The sequence below is a fragment of the Astatotilapia calliptera genome, chromosome 3 (genome assembly GCF_900246225.1).
Source record: "Astatotilapia calliptera chromosome 3, fAstCal1.2, whole genome shotgun sequence".
Taxonomy (NCBI): Eukaryota; Metazoa; Chordata; class Actinopteri; order Cichliformes; family Cichlidae; genus Astatotilapia; species Astatotilapia calliptera.
This window is the reverse complement of record NC_039304.1, coordinates 41,930,084-41,949,155: the sequence shown is the minus strand read 5'-3', so window position 1 is coordinate 41,949,155 and position 19,072 is coordinate 41,930,084. Positions and strand designations below refer to the sequence as shown.

Here is a 19,072-nt window from a genome sequence, read left to right as displayed (position 1 = left end):
TGGAAAATGGCTGACAGATCCTGAGCATAATCATGTATACTATGTACAAAACTTAAAAAGAGGTTACACACACACAATACGGTAATATTATGTTGAAGCACAGCACGTATCACTCCGCGAGGCTCCGCCTACGATAGCCGTAATGCTCCGACAATCCATCAAGCGGTGCGGCTTCGTAGCTTAGCAAAGTCGTACTAAAACATTTGACAGATTTTCGAGTGCCGTGCACATAAAATCGTTTCGAGGTCAGTAAACACAACCAGAGTTCATACATAAGGCACACGGAAGTATAAGAACCTATAACCTATCTGGTTATAGGTTCCATTGGAAAGAGATGATTGTGAGAACTTGTTCATTATTTGTTCAATGAACAATTCAGCTGTTACACTTTTCAGTATCTGTTTGTATTTCGTGGAATCAACATTTGTGTGCGAGTACACAAAAATCAGTACAGTTATTGCAAAAGTACCAAAAATAAACTAAGCCGACTCACAACTGTACAATAAAACAGTTACAGCCTCATTTTGTTTTTACACTAATTGAAAACATTTTAATCACAATAATACAACCTGATGTGTAAATATTGGGATGACCACTAGATGGCTTCAGATCTCCATAAAATAAAAATCAGCAGAAACATGAGACGTGCTCATTTCTACACAAATAAATAAAACAAAGCATTTTAATAACGACATGAAAAAGAAAATACAGCAGTTGTTAACACTTACTACGCTGACCTATTATTGCTCTTGTATATTACAGATTAGTATGATGCAATTGTGAGAGTTTTTACTGAGACCATAAAACTACATCTCCCTGATGATGACGACCATGACGACGATGTTAAAGATGATGGCGAGTGCTTCACCAGATCTCAAACTGCGTGTGCTCCTTGAAGGCTGCTCTGATGATGATAATGGCGATGGTGATGATGGCGAGCGCTTCACCAGATCTCAAACTGCGTGTGCTCCTTGAAGGCTGCTCTGTGCACGATGTTGTTGCTGAAGAGTCTAGAAAGAGACCAAAGCAGAGAGCAGACGTCACTCACACAGAACAACATGAATCCACGTGAGCTCAGGCTGTGAATGATTCCTCTCAGAGTCTGAGAAGAAACTCCTTCATGTTGGCTCACCGCACACAGTGGATGGAGGGGTTGATGGAGAGCAGCTGCAGTAACACGTCGGTCGAAGCATCAGTGATCTGATTGTGACTCAGACTGTAACACAAACACAACATGTGGCTCTAACTGATCGCTGCACATTATATTACTGTAGTGTGTGTGAACAGGCTGATGGTTGTTGGTGCCTCCCACAGGAGGATCAGTGTGTGACACTCACTCTAGGACTTGGACTTTGTGCAGATGTGTGATGAGAGGGAGCAGCAGCTGGTCAGTGAGCTGACAGTGACTGAGGTCCAGCTCTGTCAGCCCTTCACACGAGTCCAGCATCTGGACCAAAGCCCCGCAGACCCTCTGATCCAGCGTGCTGTGACTGAGATCCAGCTCTCACCCCAGGGCTGTACACAGGGACACCGCCCGCCTCACTGCGTCCCTCTCACTGTTCACAGGAACCAGAGACAGCAGCTGGAGGAGGACAGTGTTACTGACTCTAAACAGGACAAACAGAGAAACTGTCAGGATGCATCAACACCAGCGTGAACAAGGTTCTCTCTGGTTCAGACTCTTCGGTGGTCTTTCCCACCTGAGGCGGACCCTGTGGAGGACAGGAAACAACAGGTCCAGCACGCTGTCCTCCACCTCACAGTCTCGCAGGTCCAGCTGTGTGTCCCGGCTGCCCTGTGTCAGGATGGTGGAGACGGCCCTGCAGTCATCAGCAGTCAGACTCAGAGGCTCAGTCTGATCCTCCTCCGGTAGCTCCACACAGGAGGAGCAGGACAGATCCAAGCTGTGCTGCAGAGTCCTCAGCAGGCCTGACGCTGCCTCCTGCTGGACGTCACAGGCAGCACAGCAGTGGATGAACCTCAGCAGCTGGTTCCTGTCAACACTGGAAAGAAACGCATGGAGACAGAAAATCTAAAATGATAGATGCTGCAAACAAACTGCTGGCTCCAATAAAATGTGTTGATCTTTAAAACTAAAGGATTTTAAGAACAGCATCTATGAACTAGCAGCAGACACATTATTGTAATTAGATGTTGGATTTATGCACAGCACTCATGTTATTAAGACAAAGTCACACTGAGCCCAGTTTCCCTGCTTGGGCTGATTGTGCAGGTGGATGTTAACAGATAACAGCTTTAAATGAATAAGGACTCAGTTCATCTGGTAACTCGTTGTTCATGATTTACTGCATTTATCAGATTAAAAGCATCATTTGTCAGCAGTGATGAAGAGTAAATGTCTCCTTTGTGTCCAGGAAGCCACAGAAACACAGCATGTAGCAGATTATTTTAATGGGTCCAGTTCAAATGTGTCTGCAGACAAACTTGTGATTTGCAGCCTTCAGCTTGTTGTTCGAGCAGCTGATAAAAGAAGCCCAGGAGGTGTAATGACAACACTTGATAATAACTATAATTAATACAATTAAATTGTTAATTCGACCAATTTTAATTCACTAAGATTAAAATGACAATAACGCTGATGATACCATTTGGTAAAACCACAAATGAGACACACAAATCAGAAGCAACAAGTCAGAGGCTGCAGTTTGGGAAACACTGAAGACCACCAGAAATGTTTGGGCCTCATTTGTAAACTTCACCAAATGATTTCCAATAATATATTTTTAAACAATTATCTGCATAATTAATGAGAAATTGCAAAGCTGACATTTGTAAACTTTGTAAATAATTCATGAATATTGTGTGACATCTAAAAACAGGACGGCTAATGCTAAGCTGCAGTGTGTTCAGCGATAAGTCGGCCCTTGAGTTACGTCACTGAAGGACTCGTTGAGTTTGCTTTCATGCTGTTTCCATGGCGATGATGGATTCAGGTGTAAAGGATGTTTCTGGCATGTGTGCACTCCAACACTCTGCAGCAGGAGCTCAGTCACATGATCCTATCAAATATAAATCTAACCTTTCTGATGAGAACGTCTTTATTCTAGATGCTGATAAGCATTAAAAGTCGTCTGATATTTATAGAAAATATGAAACTTCATAGCAACAAACAGCTGAACACGTCAGTGAAACACAGGGATGGACTGAGAACGTTTCCCTCTGAAATATGACAGAGTCTGAATACATTTATAACATGATCCATGTAGATGAGGTCAAACATATGATGCTGATGACAAACAGGCAGCACAAGACAAAATCATCACTTTACAATTCATGGAGCTTCAAATATTTCCATCACTTATTTTCACAGCAAATCTTCTCTTACAGATATTTGACTCATGTGAAGAGCATGTTATTTACCTGAGCTGTGAGATAAAAGGCAGACACTGCAGCAAACTCCTCACTTCACTCTCTTCATGTGAGCAGCCTGTCAGCTCCACTTGTTTCTTCTCTGGTTGGAGTTTCAGCAGCTCCAGGAGGATGGAGGTCTTTCTCTCTGAGAGGTCTATGGACCAGACTGCAGGAGCTGACTGGAAAACTGGCTGTAATGATGGAAGGACACTCAGACCTGTTTTAGTCTCACAGTCCTTCACATGGGAGCACAGATCCAACAGGAAGTCTCTCTGATAATGCTTCTCGTCCATGTATCTCTCATGAAGAGGGAATGTCTGATATGTGCACACTGATGCTAACAGCTCCAGGATCTTCTCTCCTGTCTGCTGCTCTCTCTCTGCTGCTGCACAGAACAGATTCCCAAAGATCCTGACTGCTGCATGGAGACGTGACCACAGAGGAAGAACACTGGAACAATAAGAAGGAAACATTCAGAGATGATTTGATGTGAGCTGCATAAAAACAACCACACACTGCTGATGCAGTTGTCCATGTGTGTCCTGTATATAATGAAACAGTCAGTGTTGGGAAGGTAAGTTTTCAAATGTATTCCACTACAGATTACAGATTACATGCCCCAAAAGGTATTTTGTAACGTATTCTGAATACTATGGATTACTTAATATATTATCAAGATTTTACAACTACATTAATGTCTCATTGCTGTGTGATTTATTACTATTACTGAAGGTTACTCACCAGACCAAAACCAACTCGACTTAAAATTTATTTCACACCTAAAACCTTTAGTGAACAATGAAACAAATAAGAGTAAAAATGCAATCATTTACTGGTAGCAATAAAATAATCTTCTACGTCTTAAGCTCTGTCCACACCTATACAGCTTTTTCTATGTGTTTGGGCCTTTCGTTCACACGTAAACGGCATTTTGAATCATCTAAAACTGAGATTTTTTAAACTCCTTCTTTGCATTTACGTGGACGAGGAATACGGGGTTCATCACGCAGCGTCAAAACTTGTGCGTCTTTTTTCACGTCTCACTATCTGCAGTTTTTACACACTTACACACACAGTTACTGTCCCCACATTTAAAGGCAGAGGCCTCATTATTTTATGTTTAAAGCAGACCCTCATTTATTGCGGCAGTTAGGTTCTAAAAAATCCCGCGATAGGTGAAATCTGTACAGTAGTCAGCTTCATTTTTTAAAGTTATTATAGATGTTTGAAGGCTGTAAATAACCTCACTACAAGCTGTACACTTTCCTCAGACAGGTATGAACATTTTCACTCTTCTCTCGCTTGTTTAAACACAAAGTTCAAACCTTGTTAGAAAAATAAGTCCAGTATTATAGAAGAAGCCAAAGATCAATCCCTGTTTTCAGAACATGGGAACAGCTGCAGAGAGTTCAACATTAATGAATCAATGGTACAGAAGTAGACGAAGCAAGAAGAATGAGTCAAGTTTGACTCCTCTGACTGTTTGGCTTTGCTTAATGCGTCTTATAATCTGAAGAATGTGGTAACTTCTAGCTTCCTTTAGCATGTGCAGGAGTCAAACTTTTGGTGCCATAGTTAGCGTCTTCCTCAGCCTTTTGGGAGCTACCACAGGAGCCTCTGACGGTGCAAAAGGTTTCGTCGACATTGTTGTGTTTGTGGGGGAGAAACCCTACAAACAAACAGCACTGCTGCTCTAGGATTTATGTAAATTTGACAAGCTGAACTCGTTCTGTACTGGACAGGAGACACGGCTCAAGGTTGATTGATAATGGTCTGCAACAAATCAGGATGCACAACACAATGCGCTGTTAAAAAAAAGAAAGTAAATCTGCAGAATTGCACGGACCACACTGCCCACGAGGCTCCCGTCTTTAGGGCTGTGCCTGTAACACTGCTCATATTGCCTTACTATTAAAATAGTTTGTCAATAATAATTTTTACAAATATTTCTTACAGCTCTAATGTGCAGCACACAGCGCTCAAACACATCTATTCATTCACTTCTTCACAGATGTTGATCATCCATTCATGTGCTCATGTTTGTGACTGATGAAGGCGGCATTCGATTGGTCCATTTAGTGTGGAAGAAGAGAGAAATAACAAATCAAAGGCCTCCTTTTATGTGAGTGTGGACAGAGACTGAAGCTGAGTGAACACAAAGTTTCCCCCACATTGTCACAGCTGTCATCTCTGACTGCAGGTTTAGCTTTCATCAAGCCAGCTCACACAAAGAAAGCCTGCTTATGATCAAGCTGCTTCACTCTTCAGCTCTCTGTACAATTATACAATTATATTAAAATGCATATACTGAAAAATGTTTCCACTGCTGACTTCAGGGAGCATCTCGTCTTCTGAAGAATTAATCATGTAAAGAAGAATTCATGTACCTGAGCTGTGAGATAAAAGGCAGACACTGCAAGAAACTCCTCACTTCACTCTCTTCTTCTTCTCCTCGCCATATCAACAGCTCCACTTGTTTCTTCTCTGGTTGGAGTTTCAGCAGCTCCAGGAGGATGGAGGTCTTTCTCTCTGAGAGGTCTATGGACCAGACTGCAGGAGCTGACTGGAAAACTGGCTGTAATGATGGAAGGACACTCAGACCTGTTTTAGTCTCATAAGAGTACAGGTCCAGGAGGAAGTCACACCATTTCTCTTTAAGAGGACTGTTTTTGTATGTGCACACTGATGCTAACAGCTCCAGGATCTTCTCTCCTGTCTGCTGCTCTCTCTCTGCTGCTGCACAGAACAGACTCACAAAGATCCTCGTTCGGTCTTCATCTGATGTCTCAGCATCAACTCTGCAACAATAAGAAGGAAACATTTAGTGATGATTTGATGTGAGCTGCATTGAAACAACCACACACTGCTGACACACTTTGCAATGTTTGTGAGTTTAATCTGGATCTTTGCTGATTTTCTGTCTTCAGTAAAATGAAACTTTGATAAAAATCAGAGTCTGTTTATTTCTTTGGAAGTCAGCAAACTCATAAATTGAGCAGAGGATCAAATAATTATGTCACTGCTGTAAAAAGGTAGAACACTGTGAGAACAGCTGTAATACAGTGTTGTATTATTCATGTACGTCGGAGTATTTGGAGAGTTTAGATTTTATATTTGCTATGGTCACTGAATCCTGGTGTTTCTTGGTTTAATGCAGTAACGTCTGTTTTCTACAATGTTTATATGACAGGAAATGCTGTTTGCGTTGGATTTTCTATGATGAAGGAGATGGCGAGCCACCTCTGAACCTCATCACCTCCTTAGCCTGAGCAGCTGCTCTGAGTTTTCACTGTGCCAGACGAGGAGGCCACGCCCCCTTTTTCAGCCTTCACCTGAGTTCACCTGTGTGAAAGCACAGCACCAAACAGCTTAGCTGCTGTGTTTCACTCAGGAGCACTTTGGAAGTGAACCTGACTGGACGTCTTTACTAAAACTGACTGACTACAAACCAGAGGAGCCAACGACAGAACTTCCAAACTCTTCAACATCCCAGAGACACTTTGTTGCATCATCAGGTGACTCCTTGTGATGAGGGAGCAGCTAAAGTAGCCTTGATCGCTTCAATATCAACACTGTGTTCGTGCTGTTTACACTCGTCTGTGACGCTGTGTGAAATATTCACTAGTGTTTTGTGATCATTCACATTTGATTTGATAGAAGAAGTTTCAGGACATTGAAGTTACAGCTCTGAGTGGCTGCAGCTGCTCAGTGAGTCTCTTCCTCTCTTAAAGCCTCAAACTCACACTCTGGCCCTGCTCATTTAATATTCTGCAAACCTTCAGTGAGTTATGTTTGCACTGTGTGATCAATATTTGTATGTTCTGTATCACTTTGTGCGTTTTCCTTTTCCTGTCATGGAGACAGCTCAGACCTGCTGGCGTCTCCAGGTCCTGCTGAGCTTTCAGGTTATGTGATAAATGCTTTGGAAGTCATGGATGGGCCTCACTTTAGACCAGCTCACACAACATACTTCACTAACAACCAGTAACTGTCTGGATTAACTCAGGAATATCTGTAACACATGTACAACTTTATAAAGTGTTCGTCCATCATTGGAAAAGTATCAGACTGCTGTCATTGAACATGTTATATTTGAGCCTCTTCAGCAAAACTTCATCATGTGTATCCATGTTTATGAACGACATACTGAGGAGGAGTAATGCTTCATAAATGATGAAACAAGTATTAACTAACACTAATGCTGAAGAGTGTGCAGCTGTTATAAAGTGTTAGCAGCAAAACACTAAACATCAACAATACAGAAACACACAGAGGGGAACAACAACATCTACAACAGCAGCTTCACCTGCTGCTCACATCACACACGTGGAAATCACATATTTACTAACATTTTACAGTTAATTCATTTAGATTAAGATTTGTTTACACTGAAAATTAGACTCAATTAATATTTTCTGGTTCAGAAAAGTCTTAAACACAAAGATTCACATGTTAGTGGCCACGTTGAGCCTCCTGTCAGTGTTTAGTTTCACCAGACTAGCTCTCTGTACCTGGCTATATCACCATGGTAACAGATGCTGAACACAGCCTGGTGTAGATCAGGTTATGTTCAGTGTCAGATTAAAATCAGCTGTAAGTGACACATTTTCTCTGAGTCTTTTATGTCCAGTCTGCTCTGAGCTGGAGCTCATGATAACATGAACGTCACTTTGATGTGGTGACAAACTCCTTCACCAGATTGTGTGTCAGAGCTGAATGCAGCGAGTAACCTTTCATGTTTAAGTGGATCGAGGTCAAAGTGTCACAGCTGTCAGCTTACAAATAAACTGCAGCACAGAGCGCTCACACACATTCATTCATTCACATGTTAATGATTGCTACCAGCATCGCTTAGTCTCCTTTGATGCAGCAACAGTGTTGCCTGTGTTGTTATAGTTACATATTGTTTATAGCTCTGTGTCACCTGTTAATGTAACAATATTTCTTATTAATGGAGGTGAAATCAGTGGGTCTACTTTGTGTGGAAGAAGACAGAAATAACGTATGAATGGTCGTTGTGTGGATGTGGAGAAGAGAGGCCCCAAATGCAGGCTGAAGCTGAACATCCTGGATGACTCAAACTGTTTCCCTCTGCAGTGACAGCTGCTTGATGCTGTTTTGTTTTAAAGCCCATCAGAAACACATAAATACCTTAACAGTACAACTTTTATTAATATTTTTAATGAAGCTTTTTTTTCCCAGGAGGTCTTAGTGATGCTGTAAATGTCACTAAGTGCAGTTTTATTCTCACAGACAAACTGTCACATGTTAAAAAACTGTTGAAGGTAAACGTTACAAATTTGTGGACTCATTTCTATAAACTGACTTCAATCAAGCAGCAACTAAATTGTCAAATAGAGCTAAAATATTTTCATGAATTATTTTCAGCACTCATTTATTGACAGACAGACTTTATTGTGTGAAGAGCGTGTTATTTACCTGAGCTGTGAGATAAAAGGCAGACACTGCAGCAAACTCCTCACTTCACTCTCGTCATGTGAGCAGCCTGTCAGCTCCACTTGTTTCTTCTCTGGTTGGAGTTTCAGCAGCTCCAGGAGGATGGAGGTCTTTCTCTCTGAGAGGTCTATGGACCAGACTGCAGGAGCTGACTGGAAAACTGGCTGTAATGATGGAAGGACACTCACACCTGTTTTAGTCTCATAAGAGTACAGGTCCAGGAGGAAGTCACACCATTTCTCTTTAAGAGGACTGTTTTTGTATGTGCACACTGATGCTAACAGCTCCAGGATCTTCTCTGCTGTCTGCTGCTCTCTCTCTGCTGCTGCACAGAACAGACTCACAAAGATCCTCGTTCGGTCTTCATCTGATGTCTCAGCATCAACTCTGCAACAATAAGAAGGAAACATTCAGTGATGATTTGATGTGAGCTGCATTAAAACAACCACACACTGCTGACACACTTTGCAATGTTTGTGAGTTTAATCTGGATCTTTGCTGATTTTGTCTTCAGTAAAATGAAACTTTGATAAAAATCAGAGTCTGTTTATTTCTTTGGAAGTCAGCAAACTCATAAATTGAGCAGAGGATCAAATAATTATGTCACTGCTGTAAAAAGGTAGAACACTGTGAGAACAGCTGTAATACAGTGTTGTATTATTCATGTACGTCGGAGTATTTGGAGAGTTTAGATTTTATATTTGCTATGGTCACTGAATCCTGGTGTTTCTTGGTTTAATGCAGTAACGTCTGTTTTCTACAATGTTTATATGACAGGAAATGCTGTTTGTGTTGGATTCTCTATGATGAAGGAGATTCATTTACAATAGAAATGTGCTTAGAAAGGCGCATTCTATTATTAATTGTGTGAACCATCCACTTCACAGTGAGTTTGAGTTGTTGCCTTCCAGCCGCCGTTTTAGAGTACCTCAGAGGAGGACTAAAAGACTCCAGGTCTCTTTTATCCCTACTGCGTCTTGTCTCCTTAATGGCAAATAATTGTCCTTGAATTTTCTATCATTATTATTGTTATTATTGTTTTATAGTATTGTTCTGTTGTTCTTATCCTCCTGCTGCTAAACTAATTTCCCCTTGTGGGACAATAAAGAAAATTGAATTGAATTGAAATTGAGAGCCACCTCTGAACCTCATCACCTCCTTAGCCTGAGCAGCTGCTCTGAGTTTTCACTGTGCCAGACGAGGAGGCCACGCCCCCTTTTCCAGCCTCCACCTGAGCTCACCTGTGTGAAAGCACAGCACCAAACAGCTTAGCTGCTGTGTTTCACTCAGGAGCACTTTGGAAGTGAACCTGACTGGACGTCTTTACTAAAAGTGACTGACTACAAACCAGAGGAGCCAACGACAGAACTTCCAAACTCTTCAACATCCCAGAGACACTTTCCTGCATTATCAGGTGACTCCTTGTGATGAGGGAGCAGCCTAAAGTAGCTTTGATCACTTCAATATCAACATTGTGTTTGTGCTGTTTACACTCGTCTGTGACGCCGTGTGAAATATTCACTAGTGTTTTCTGATCACTTCATTCATATTTGATTTTAAAGAAGACGTTTCGCTACATTGAAGTTAAAGTTCTCTGTGGCTCCAGCTGCTCAGTGCGTCTCTTTCTCTCTTAAAGCCTCAAACTCAGACTCTGGTCCTGCTCACATTTAATATTCTGCAAACCTTTAGTGAGTTATGTTTGCATCTTGTGATCAATATTTGTATGTTGTGTATCACTTTGTGCTTTTTTCCTTTTTCTGTCATGAAGACAGCTGAGACTGGTTGGAGTCTCCAGGTCCTGCTGACCTTTCACTTTATTTGATAAATGCTTTGTGAGGCATGGATGGGCCTCACTTTAGACCAGCTCACACAACATACTTCACTAACAACCAGTAACTGTCTGAATTAACTCAGGAATATCTGTAACACATGTACAACTTTATAAAGTGTTCATCCATCATTGGAAAAGTATCAGACTGCTGTCATTGAACATGTTATATTTGAGCCTCTTCAGCAAAACTTCATCATGTGTATCCATGTTTATGAACGACATACTGAGGAGGAGCAATGCTTCATAAATGATGAAACAAGTATTAACTAACACTAATGCTGAAGAGTGTGCAGCTGTTATAAAGTGTTAGCAGCAAAACACTAAACATCAACAATACAGAAACACACAGAGGGGAACAACAACATCTACAACAGCAGCTTCACCTGCTGCTCACATCACACACGTGGAAATCACATATTTACCAACATTTTACAGTTAATTCATTTAGATTAAGATTTGTTTACACTGAAAATTAGACTCAATTAATATTTTCTGGTTCAGAAAAGTCTTAAACACAAAGATTCACATGTTAGTGGCCACGTTGAGCCTCCTGTCAGTGTTTAGTTTCACCAGACTAGCTCTCTGTACCTGGCTATATCACCATGGTAACAGATGCTGAACACAGCCTGGTGTAGATCAGGTTATGTTCAGTGTCAGATTAAAATCAGCTGTAAGTGATATATTTTCTCTGAGTCTTTTATGTCCAGTCTGCTCTGAGCTGGAGCTCATGATAACATGAACGTCACAAACTCCTTCACCAGATTGTGTGTCAGAGCTGAATGCAGCGAGTAACCTTTCATGTTTAAGTGGATCGAGGTCAAAGTGTCACAGCTTTAATGTGCAGCTGTCAGCTTACAAATAAACTGCAGCACAGAGCGCTCACACACATTCATTCATTCACATGTTAATGATTGCTACCAGCATCGCTTAGTCTCCTTTGATGCAGCAACAGTGTTGCCTGTGTTGTTATAGTTACATATTGTTTATAGCTCTGTGTCACCTGTTAATGTAACAATATTTCTTATTAATGGAGGTGAAATCAGTGGGTCTACTTTGTGTGGAAGAAGACAGAAATAACGTATGAATGGTCGTTGTGTGGATGTGGAGAAGAGAGGCCCCAAATGCAGGCTGAAGCTGAACATCCTGGATGACTCAAACTGTTTCCCTCTGCAGTGACAGCTGCTTGATGCTGTTTTGTTTTAAAGCCCATCAGAAACACATAAATACCTTAACAGTACAACTTTTATTAATATTTTTAATGAAGCTTTTTTTTCCCAGGAGGTCTTAGTGATGCTGTAAATGTCACTAAGTGCAGTTTTATTCTCACAGACAAACTGTCACATGTTAAAAAACTGTTGAAGGTAAACGTTACAAATTTGTGGACTCATTTCTATGAACTGGCTTCAATCAAGCAGCAACTAAATTGTCAAATAGAGCTAAAATATTTTCATAATTATTTTCAGCACTCATTTATTGTTAGACAGACATTATCATGTGTTATTTACCTGAGCTGTGAGATAAAAGGCAGACACTGCAGCAAACTCCTCACTTCACTCTCGTCATGTGAGCAGCCTGTCAGCTCCACTTGTTTCTTCTCTGGTTGGAGTTTCAGCAGCTCCAGGAGGATGGAGGTCTTTCTCTCTGAGAGGTCTATGGACCAGACTGCAGGAGCTGACTGGAAAACTGGCTGTAATGATGGAAGGACACTCAGACCTGTTTTAGTCTCACAGTCCTTCACATGGGAGCACAGATCCAGCAGGAAGTCACTCTGATATTTGTCATTGTAATGAGAATGAAGAGGGAATGTCTGATAAGAGCAGACTGATGATAGCATGTTGAGGATCTTCTCTCCTGTCCTCTGTTGTCTATCTGCTGCTACAATGAAGAGATTCATCAACAACTCAGTTTGATCTGAGAGATTTCCTGATGACTGACAGAAACTGGAAGAAAGAAAAGGAAACACGATGTGATGATTTGATCTGAGCACAACAAACAGAAACAAGCAGCACTGATACCGTCCTAGATTTGTCTCAGATAAATATCTCCAGCATTAAAAATACATTAAAGCCATAAGGTCAGTACTACAGTTGGTTCAATTATTTCTATAAAGTAACTCGACTGGATTTTAAACCACAATTGAAGATCACATGAAAACATTGAGTGTTTAATAAGTAAAACCAAAGAGCATACCTGAGTGAGTGGATGTGGGGTAAATGGTGTAAGAGGAACGAGCTCGCACTTTGACAGACTCTGTGATCACAGTGAAGGCAGACTTTCACCTTCCTCTTCCTCTTCTGCAGGACTCTCACAGCTCGGTCATACAGTTGTGTTTCACTGTTGACTGGGAGGTGCAGCTGATTCTCAGTGAAGTCAAGTAAACTCACGTAATCCACGTCCACCTCACTCAGAAGAGAAATGGTCCACAGCTGGCGTGACAAGGAGTCACTCCTACAGTTGGAAGGTTGGTAGAGAAATTCACAAGTTCACATGTAATCAGCTGCTGAGACCTATTATTATATTATATATGATTATTTATTATTATTATTATATTATTATAGTCTATTTGTGTAGATTCATGCTGAAACTGAAGAACCATGTTCGCTTTTTTCATGCAAAACTCCTAATTTGTGCAAAGCTGCAAGAGGCTTACAAGTTAAATGTGCTTCAGCTGAGACTGAAAACGTCTTAAATAAGTAATAAAATCTCTCATTCAAATGACAAAAGTCCAGGTAAAGTTAGTTAGCTTTCTGGGATCCCCTCACCTGGATTATTGTATATGCATCAAGACTAAAGAATAATGTTACCAAATACCTAAAGACTACGTACAAACTTTCTGCTGTCTACAACTCACTGGAAACATGATGAAACAAAGCTGAAACAAATCCTTCTCACTACTATGTTTTCATTTTTCACTTTAAGAAAAACACATACTGCTCTAAATCACTGAATGCTTTACATTTAAAATATTAAAAACAGATGTACAGAACCCTTTAACTTCAGATCTAAATGTTCTCACTTACCTTTGAAGTTTGCTGAGGCATCCCAGCAAAGGCCTCATTCCCTGTTTTGATACTGTTGTATCCTCCAGGTTCAGCTCTATTTTCCTCTCCTGACTCTGGCTGATTACATAGGCCAGAACACAACACTGCTGAGGATCAAGAGTCTCTCCACTCACATCAATACAATAGTCCAGTTTATCCAGGAGGCAGAGGCAGGCATCAGGTGACTGAGACTCATAGAGGCATTGACATAAGAACATTAAGTCCACTTCACAGTCTTCACTGTCACTACAACCTACAAAGGTGGTCACCAAGTGTTTGAAGAACCAGTCAGACGTGTCTCTGAGCTGCTGAGGAGGAAGGAGACCTTCTAACAAATCAGTGTTCTTCTCATTCAACAGTCCACACAGGAAAGGGACCAAGTGTTTCATGTGTTTGCTGCCCTGAACCAGACACTGCTGTAGAACACATCTGGTCTTCTCTGGATCCTTTAAGACCCACAGAGCTGCAAAAAACTCCTGAACCGTGTAGTGGAGAAAGGCACACAAGGGTTTCTTTACAGTTGGGCTGATTTGAATCAGAAGCTTGCTCAAAATGGCCAAATTAGCACAGCTGTCTAGTTTGGGCAGTGATGTTAGGCTCACATTTTTCCCTTCTGTTGCACAAAAAGCTGCCTGAGATAAAGACAGTATTGCATCCCATTTAGTGCTTTCATTTTCAGGTGTCTTGGAAACATTCCTCTGATTGCAGAAATGGAGGATATTGAGGTATATTTCAGTAACTGTGCAGGGATGTGGAGAGAAATCTGAGCCCTCAAAGCTAAAGCAGGCGACCACCATCAGGGCGTACATGGGGACGTGGCAAAGAGAGAATAACTCCAAGTTACACAAGACTTTGTTGAGGTGGTTCTCACTCAGATTCTTGGATAAGTACTCTCTGATGCCCTGCTCACTGAAGCCTTTCACTTCCACTCTGAGACAGTCCCAATCCAACAGGAAGTCTGCTGACTCCACCTCTGGTCTGCAGGTGATGATGATCTTTGCTTCGGGTAGAAGGGTCTTCTGTATGAGCTTAAACACCACAGATGTAGAGCCAACATCTGTAAATCCATCAAAAATGATGGTAACACTGTCAGCATTATTCTTTATGTCCTCTAAGACCTCATCGTTGCCTTCATCTGGTTCACAGAACACACTGAAGAGAAGATCCTCCAGTTTATGGACCTCTGTGATGTTGGGTGCTTCTCTCATATCAAAGTAGGACATGTAATCCAGACCTCTGTTATCTTTCTCTGACCACAGTTTCAACATCTGATGGACCACAGCTGTTTTCCCAGTTCCAGGTTTTCCTACCAAAAGGATTTTTCTTTCATATGTTTTCAGGAGTTCACTCGGAGAGGTTCCATGTTTGTCCTCAGGTATGTACGTTTTTAGTTTTTTAGGTCGAAGCTTCCTGCTTTTCTTGATCTTTGACTTTTTTATTTTGGATGGTGAAGCCTGTCCTGGTGTGTCTAACACAAGTGAAGTGTAGGACAAAGACGTCTCCTTGTTGAACAGGACTGCTTTACTTTGAGTCCATGATCTTTCTGAAATCTTCTGAGCTTTAAATTTCAGCTTTTGTTGGTATCTGTGACACGGGCTGGGGCCTGAAAGAAAGGAGGTGTGGGAGAAAAAAAAGCAGAACAATTTAATGTCACTGATGTGTCACTGGACAGCATCACAATATGGATGGATTAAAAATCATCAATACGTTAAAATTATTTCAGTTCAAAAAATACCTTGTACATCCATGTTAATGTCCTCCCTGAAGGAAAAGCAGCTGATCCAGTAGTTGAGATCAAACATGTTGGACAGAGAGGACGATGACTCTGGATTTTCTGCAAACGACAGTGATCTCTCTCCAGAGGTTCTCCTTGTTGTGTCAATAATCCTGAGAAACTCATAGCAAGCTTCTTCCCCCATTTCTATAACATAGTCCACAATTCTTCTGGTTTTGTCAAATCCATCACTCTCTGACTTTATTTTATTCACATCTTCCTCTGAGAAAAATCCTCTTGTGGACAGGTTCTCCACAATCTCAGTGAACCCCTTTAATGTTCTCACCAGGTGGTCTCTGGCACTCCTGACGTAATCCAAGGCTGACTGAGATGCACAAGCCATGATCTTTACTTGCTGGATTTCAGAGGTCCTGTTCAGAGAAAAAATATATATCAGGGTGAACAACATGGATTTCAAACAGTGATTTATTCTTTGTGGCATGGAGTGTTCGGTTAAAGCAGGATAAAGCTCACCTCTCTTTTTAATTATCACTGCTGTGCAAACAGATGACACTGGTTAGTCTGCACCCCAGGATTAGAAATGTGGTTGGAAAACAGGCAACATTTAGTTTGTGTATTGGCCTTTGTTACGGCCCTAGCAGGGCCTCCTCCTGAAGTTGCCTGTGTGTGCGTGTCCTACTGAAGGTCCTGTCTTAGGACTCCTATCAGCACTTAAAGGTATTTAAGGCCAGAGAAAGATGAGCTGTGGTGCCAGATAGCTGTTTTTGGTGGGTGCAGCTAGTGAGCTGTGTTCGGTGACTAAACTTTTTTTTTTTTACTTTTCAGTTTACTGACCTACGCCTGAGTTTTGGGCTGGTTTCCTTTAATGCTCACCTCAATGCACTATATGGGTTCTGGAACTAGCCCCCAGGAGAGGGGACGAGGAGATTTAGGAGACGTTCAGAGTTCATTTTTGGATTTAAAAAAATATATAATTTAAAAGAAAAGGACGGCCAATATTATCTTAAGATTAGTTACCATAGCAACAACTTATCTTAAACACATTTAAATACTTGGTTTTAACACTTGAAGACCAAATTCTTTACATTTTGAAGCCAAACTTGGTCATTTTTAAAATGATCTTGAGCCATAGTTCTCCAAGATTTCTAAAGCCAGTAGTGTGTGAGAATTGACTGAATTATAAAGATAGCAAAGAACCATTAGATTTCAATCCTCTGTGCAAAACCATCTAGCAAGTGTGTGATTGACAGCTGCTTCATTTTGCAGCATGCCAATAAACCCAAACACTCCCATTCCGGGTTTGAAAAACACAGTAAAGCACCATCAGTCATAGACTGACCATAGACTGGAGGATCATCTTGACAGAGAACCAAACAAAAGGCAGCCAACATCCAAAGGAGAGCTTTGAAGAAGCCTGCAGAACTAGTCCCGAAGACTAGGGACGTTAAAAAGAATGGACTAACCAACTAGTCTAAAACCAACACACACTCAGATACCAAGTTAAGGCTTAGCCTTGATTAATGTCAAACACACATTAGACATAGTCATTGGAAAAGATGAATACTATCTTTCAGTAATCAGTCGTGCTGCTTAACTGTATTAACAATCAGATTAAACAAGTAGTATTTCTGGTACGGACTATTGGCAACAGCAAAGATTAGCTGACCAGGTCACAGACGTTCCTCCTGATGAGTAAAAGTTCAGACTATAGGGGGAAAAAAGATGGTCATACCAAATACTGACGTTCTTTATAAAGTCATTATTTAGACTATTCTGCACATTTCCATGAACCACAGTACCCGTTTTCCATTTACCAAGAACATTTTAAAGAAACGAGGGCTGGCTCAAGACTTTTGACAAGTACTGTAATATTTCAAAGTATCAATTTGTTGAACCGATGTTATATAATTTTTTTCCCTTTTTTTTTTTAAATGGGTCTACTTTATTTCTAGAAAATGTCAGTTTCATTTATGTGTATAAACATATGGAGCCATATTCTTGCTACAGAACTGCTACAAAAAACAGCAATGCAGTATTTAGGATGAAAATAATTTTATACTGAAATAAGTAGCAAAGTACGTATGCCCTGCATTTGCAATGTGTCTAAAAAGTATGACGTGAAACTGTACCAGTGATGTTTTTGCCATCTATAAACCTGTGCAGCTTAACATTAGTAAAGCGAAAGTGAAGGTGGTTCCAGGATTCTTTGTTTCAGAGCAACATGGATCACTTTTTTGTCTCAGTTTAAACAAAGATAGCAAAGCCAGTCATTTTTATTTTATTTCTAAAGAGCCCAAAAATATCAAGAGGAGGAAAAACAAACCTTGTAGATCTTCTCAGTTTTCCTCATCTGCAGACAGGCCCACTCAGAATGTGCACCTGCGCACTCTGATAACCACGTGGCCGCTGTTTTAAGGCACAATCTGCAGTTTCTGAGTGTGGAAAAGAATCCGGTCTAATGTATTACGACAGTCTGCAGACTACAGAGTGAATTAAACCCTGTTTATTATAGCTGCTGTTACTTTGACATTTATCTTTGTGTAAAGTATTAATGGCAGTCTTCCTGGACTCGCATGTAAGAATGAGAATAGTTTTATTGATCACAGGGGGAAGTTTATGAACATGTGCTGTATGCTTTCACTTAAACTTTTAATCCCATTAATCGTGATGACGGTGTTAGAGTTAACAGCCCTATAGCAAACGCACAAAAATGATGACACAGACTTGTAATTTGCACCGATGTGTTTTCTAAATTCGCAGCACTTGTTGACAGACACGTGACGTCCACACAGCGACATTTTAGTCTAAAAACATATTAAAAGTGGATTCTCGTATTCACGAGTCCGCGGCGTCCTTGAACACACCGGGCCGTTTTTAACCCGCACTTGAAACTTTCAAACGTAAATTAAAACCTACGAAAGATGAAAAGTGAGCAATGAGCTTACACCGAGGTAAACAGGGCGGGAAGACACACAACTGACCTGAACACTCAACATCCCGCGAACGTGACAAAGTTTCAGCCCATTAGGAAGCAGGAACAAAAGAGACTGCAGATAATCCGGGTTTGACCAGAATCACGTCCCACAAGAAACAAACAACTTTCCTCCAACGTTTTTCTTCTTCTTCTTCTTCCTGCTCTTCTTCTTCCTCTTCCTCTTCTAAATGTTATTGGCGGTTGGCAAACAACAGAATGGTGCAATACCGCCACCAACTGGTATGGAGTGTGGTCCAGAACGTCACTTCAGGATTAGATGCTATCATATAAATGTGTTTGTCTAAGAAATCTAATATTACCTGATGATTTTTACTTCGTGAATTGTTTCTAAGTAAAGCATTTAACTCTAGCTTCACTTTGAGGTTTTGAATCAGTCTTCTTTCTTCCACATGGTCTCGACACTGTAACATAACATGCAATGTTACAGTGTTTCCCCTAAACTGAAGTGTGCTGTTTAACCCAGTGTGATCACATCTGACATGTGTTTGTTTCTTCTCTCCTCCTCCTGTCTCCTTCTCATTTCTCCAGTTTTCTTTTGGATTAAAAACAGTCATTTCCTTTCTTTCTCATGAATTAGACATTTATGGCACACTGCAAACTGCATTAAATGCATGCCTGTGAGGCTTTGCTAAAGCTATATA

At 40.9% G+C, this 19,072-nt stretch overlaps 2 protein-coding genes across 2 annotated transcripts; both read right to left on the bottom strand.

The window, feature by feature from the left end:
* Positions 1-674: 674 nt before the first annotated feature.
* LOC113014847 (uncharacterized) lies at positions 675-3,665 on the bottom strand. Its single transcript, XM_026156611.1, has 5 exons — positions 3,382-3,665; positions 1,701-2,003; positions 1,338-1,607; positions 1,133-1,216; positions 675-1,010 (listed from the first exon to the last, which is right to left on the bottom strand). The coding sequence occupies exons 1-3, from the start codon at positions 3,663-3,665 to the stop codon at positions 1,505-1,507; spliced, it is 690 nt and encodes a 229-aa protein (XP_026012396.1). The 3' UTR covers positions 675-1,010; positions 1,133-1,216; positions 1,338-1,504.
* A 2,192-nt stretch (positions 3,666-5,857) lies between these two features.
* LOC113019588 (protein NLRC5-like) lies at positions 5,858-18,852 on the bottom strand (the record flags this gene model as incomplete). Its single annotated transcript, XM_026163361.1, has 8 exons — positions 18,418-18,852; positions 17,760-17,868; positions 15,437-15,846; positions 13,681-15,304; positions 12,851-13,108; positions 12,166-12,600; positions 8,812-9,216; positions 5,858-6,170 (listed from the first exon to the last, which is right to left on the bottom strand). Coding segments are annotated over exons 3-8 (3,417 nt in total), but the record flags the coding sequence as incomplete, so codon positions are not given.
* Between the last annotated feature and the right edge of the window lie 220 nt (positions 18,853-19,072).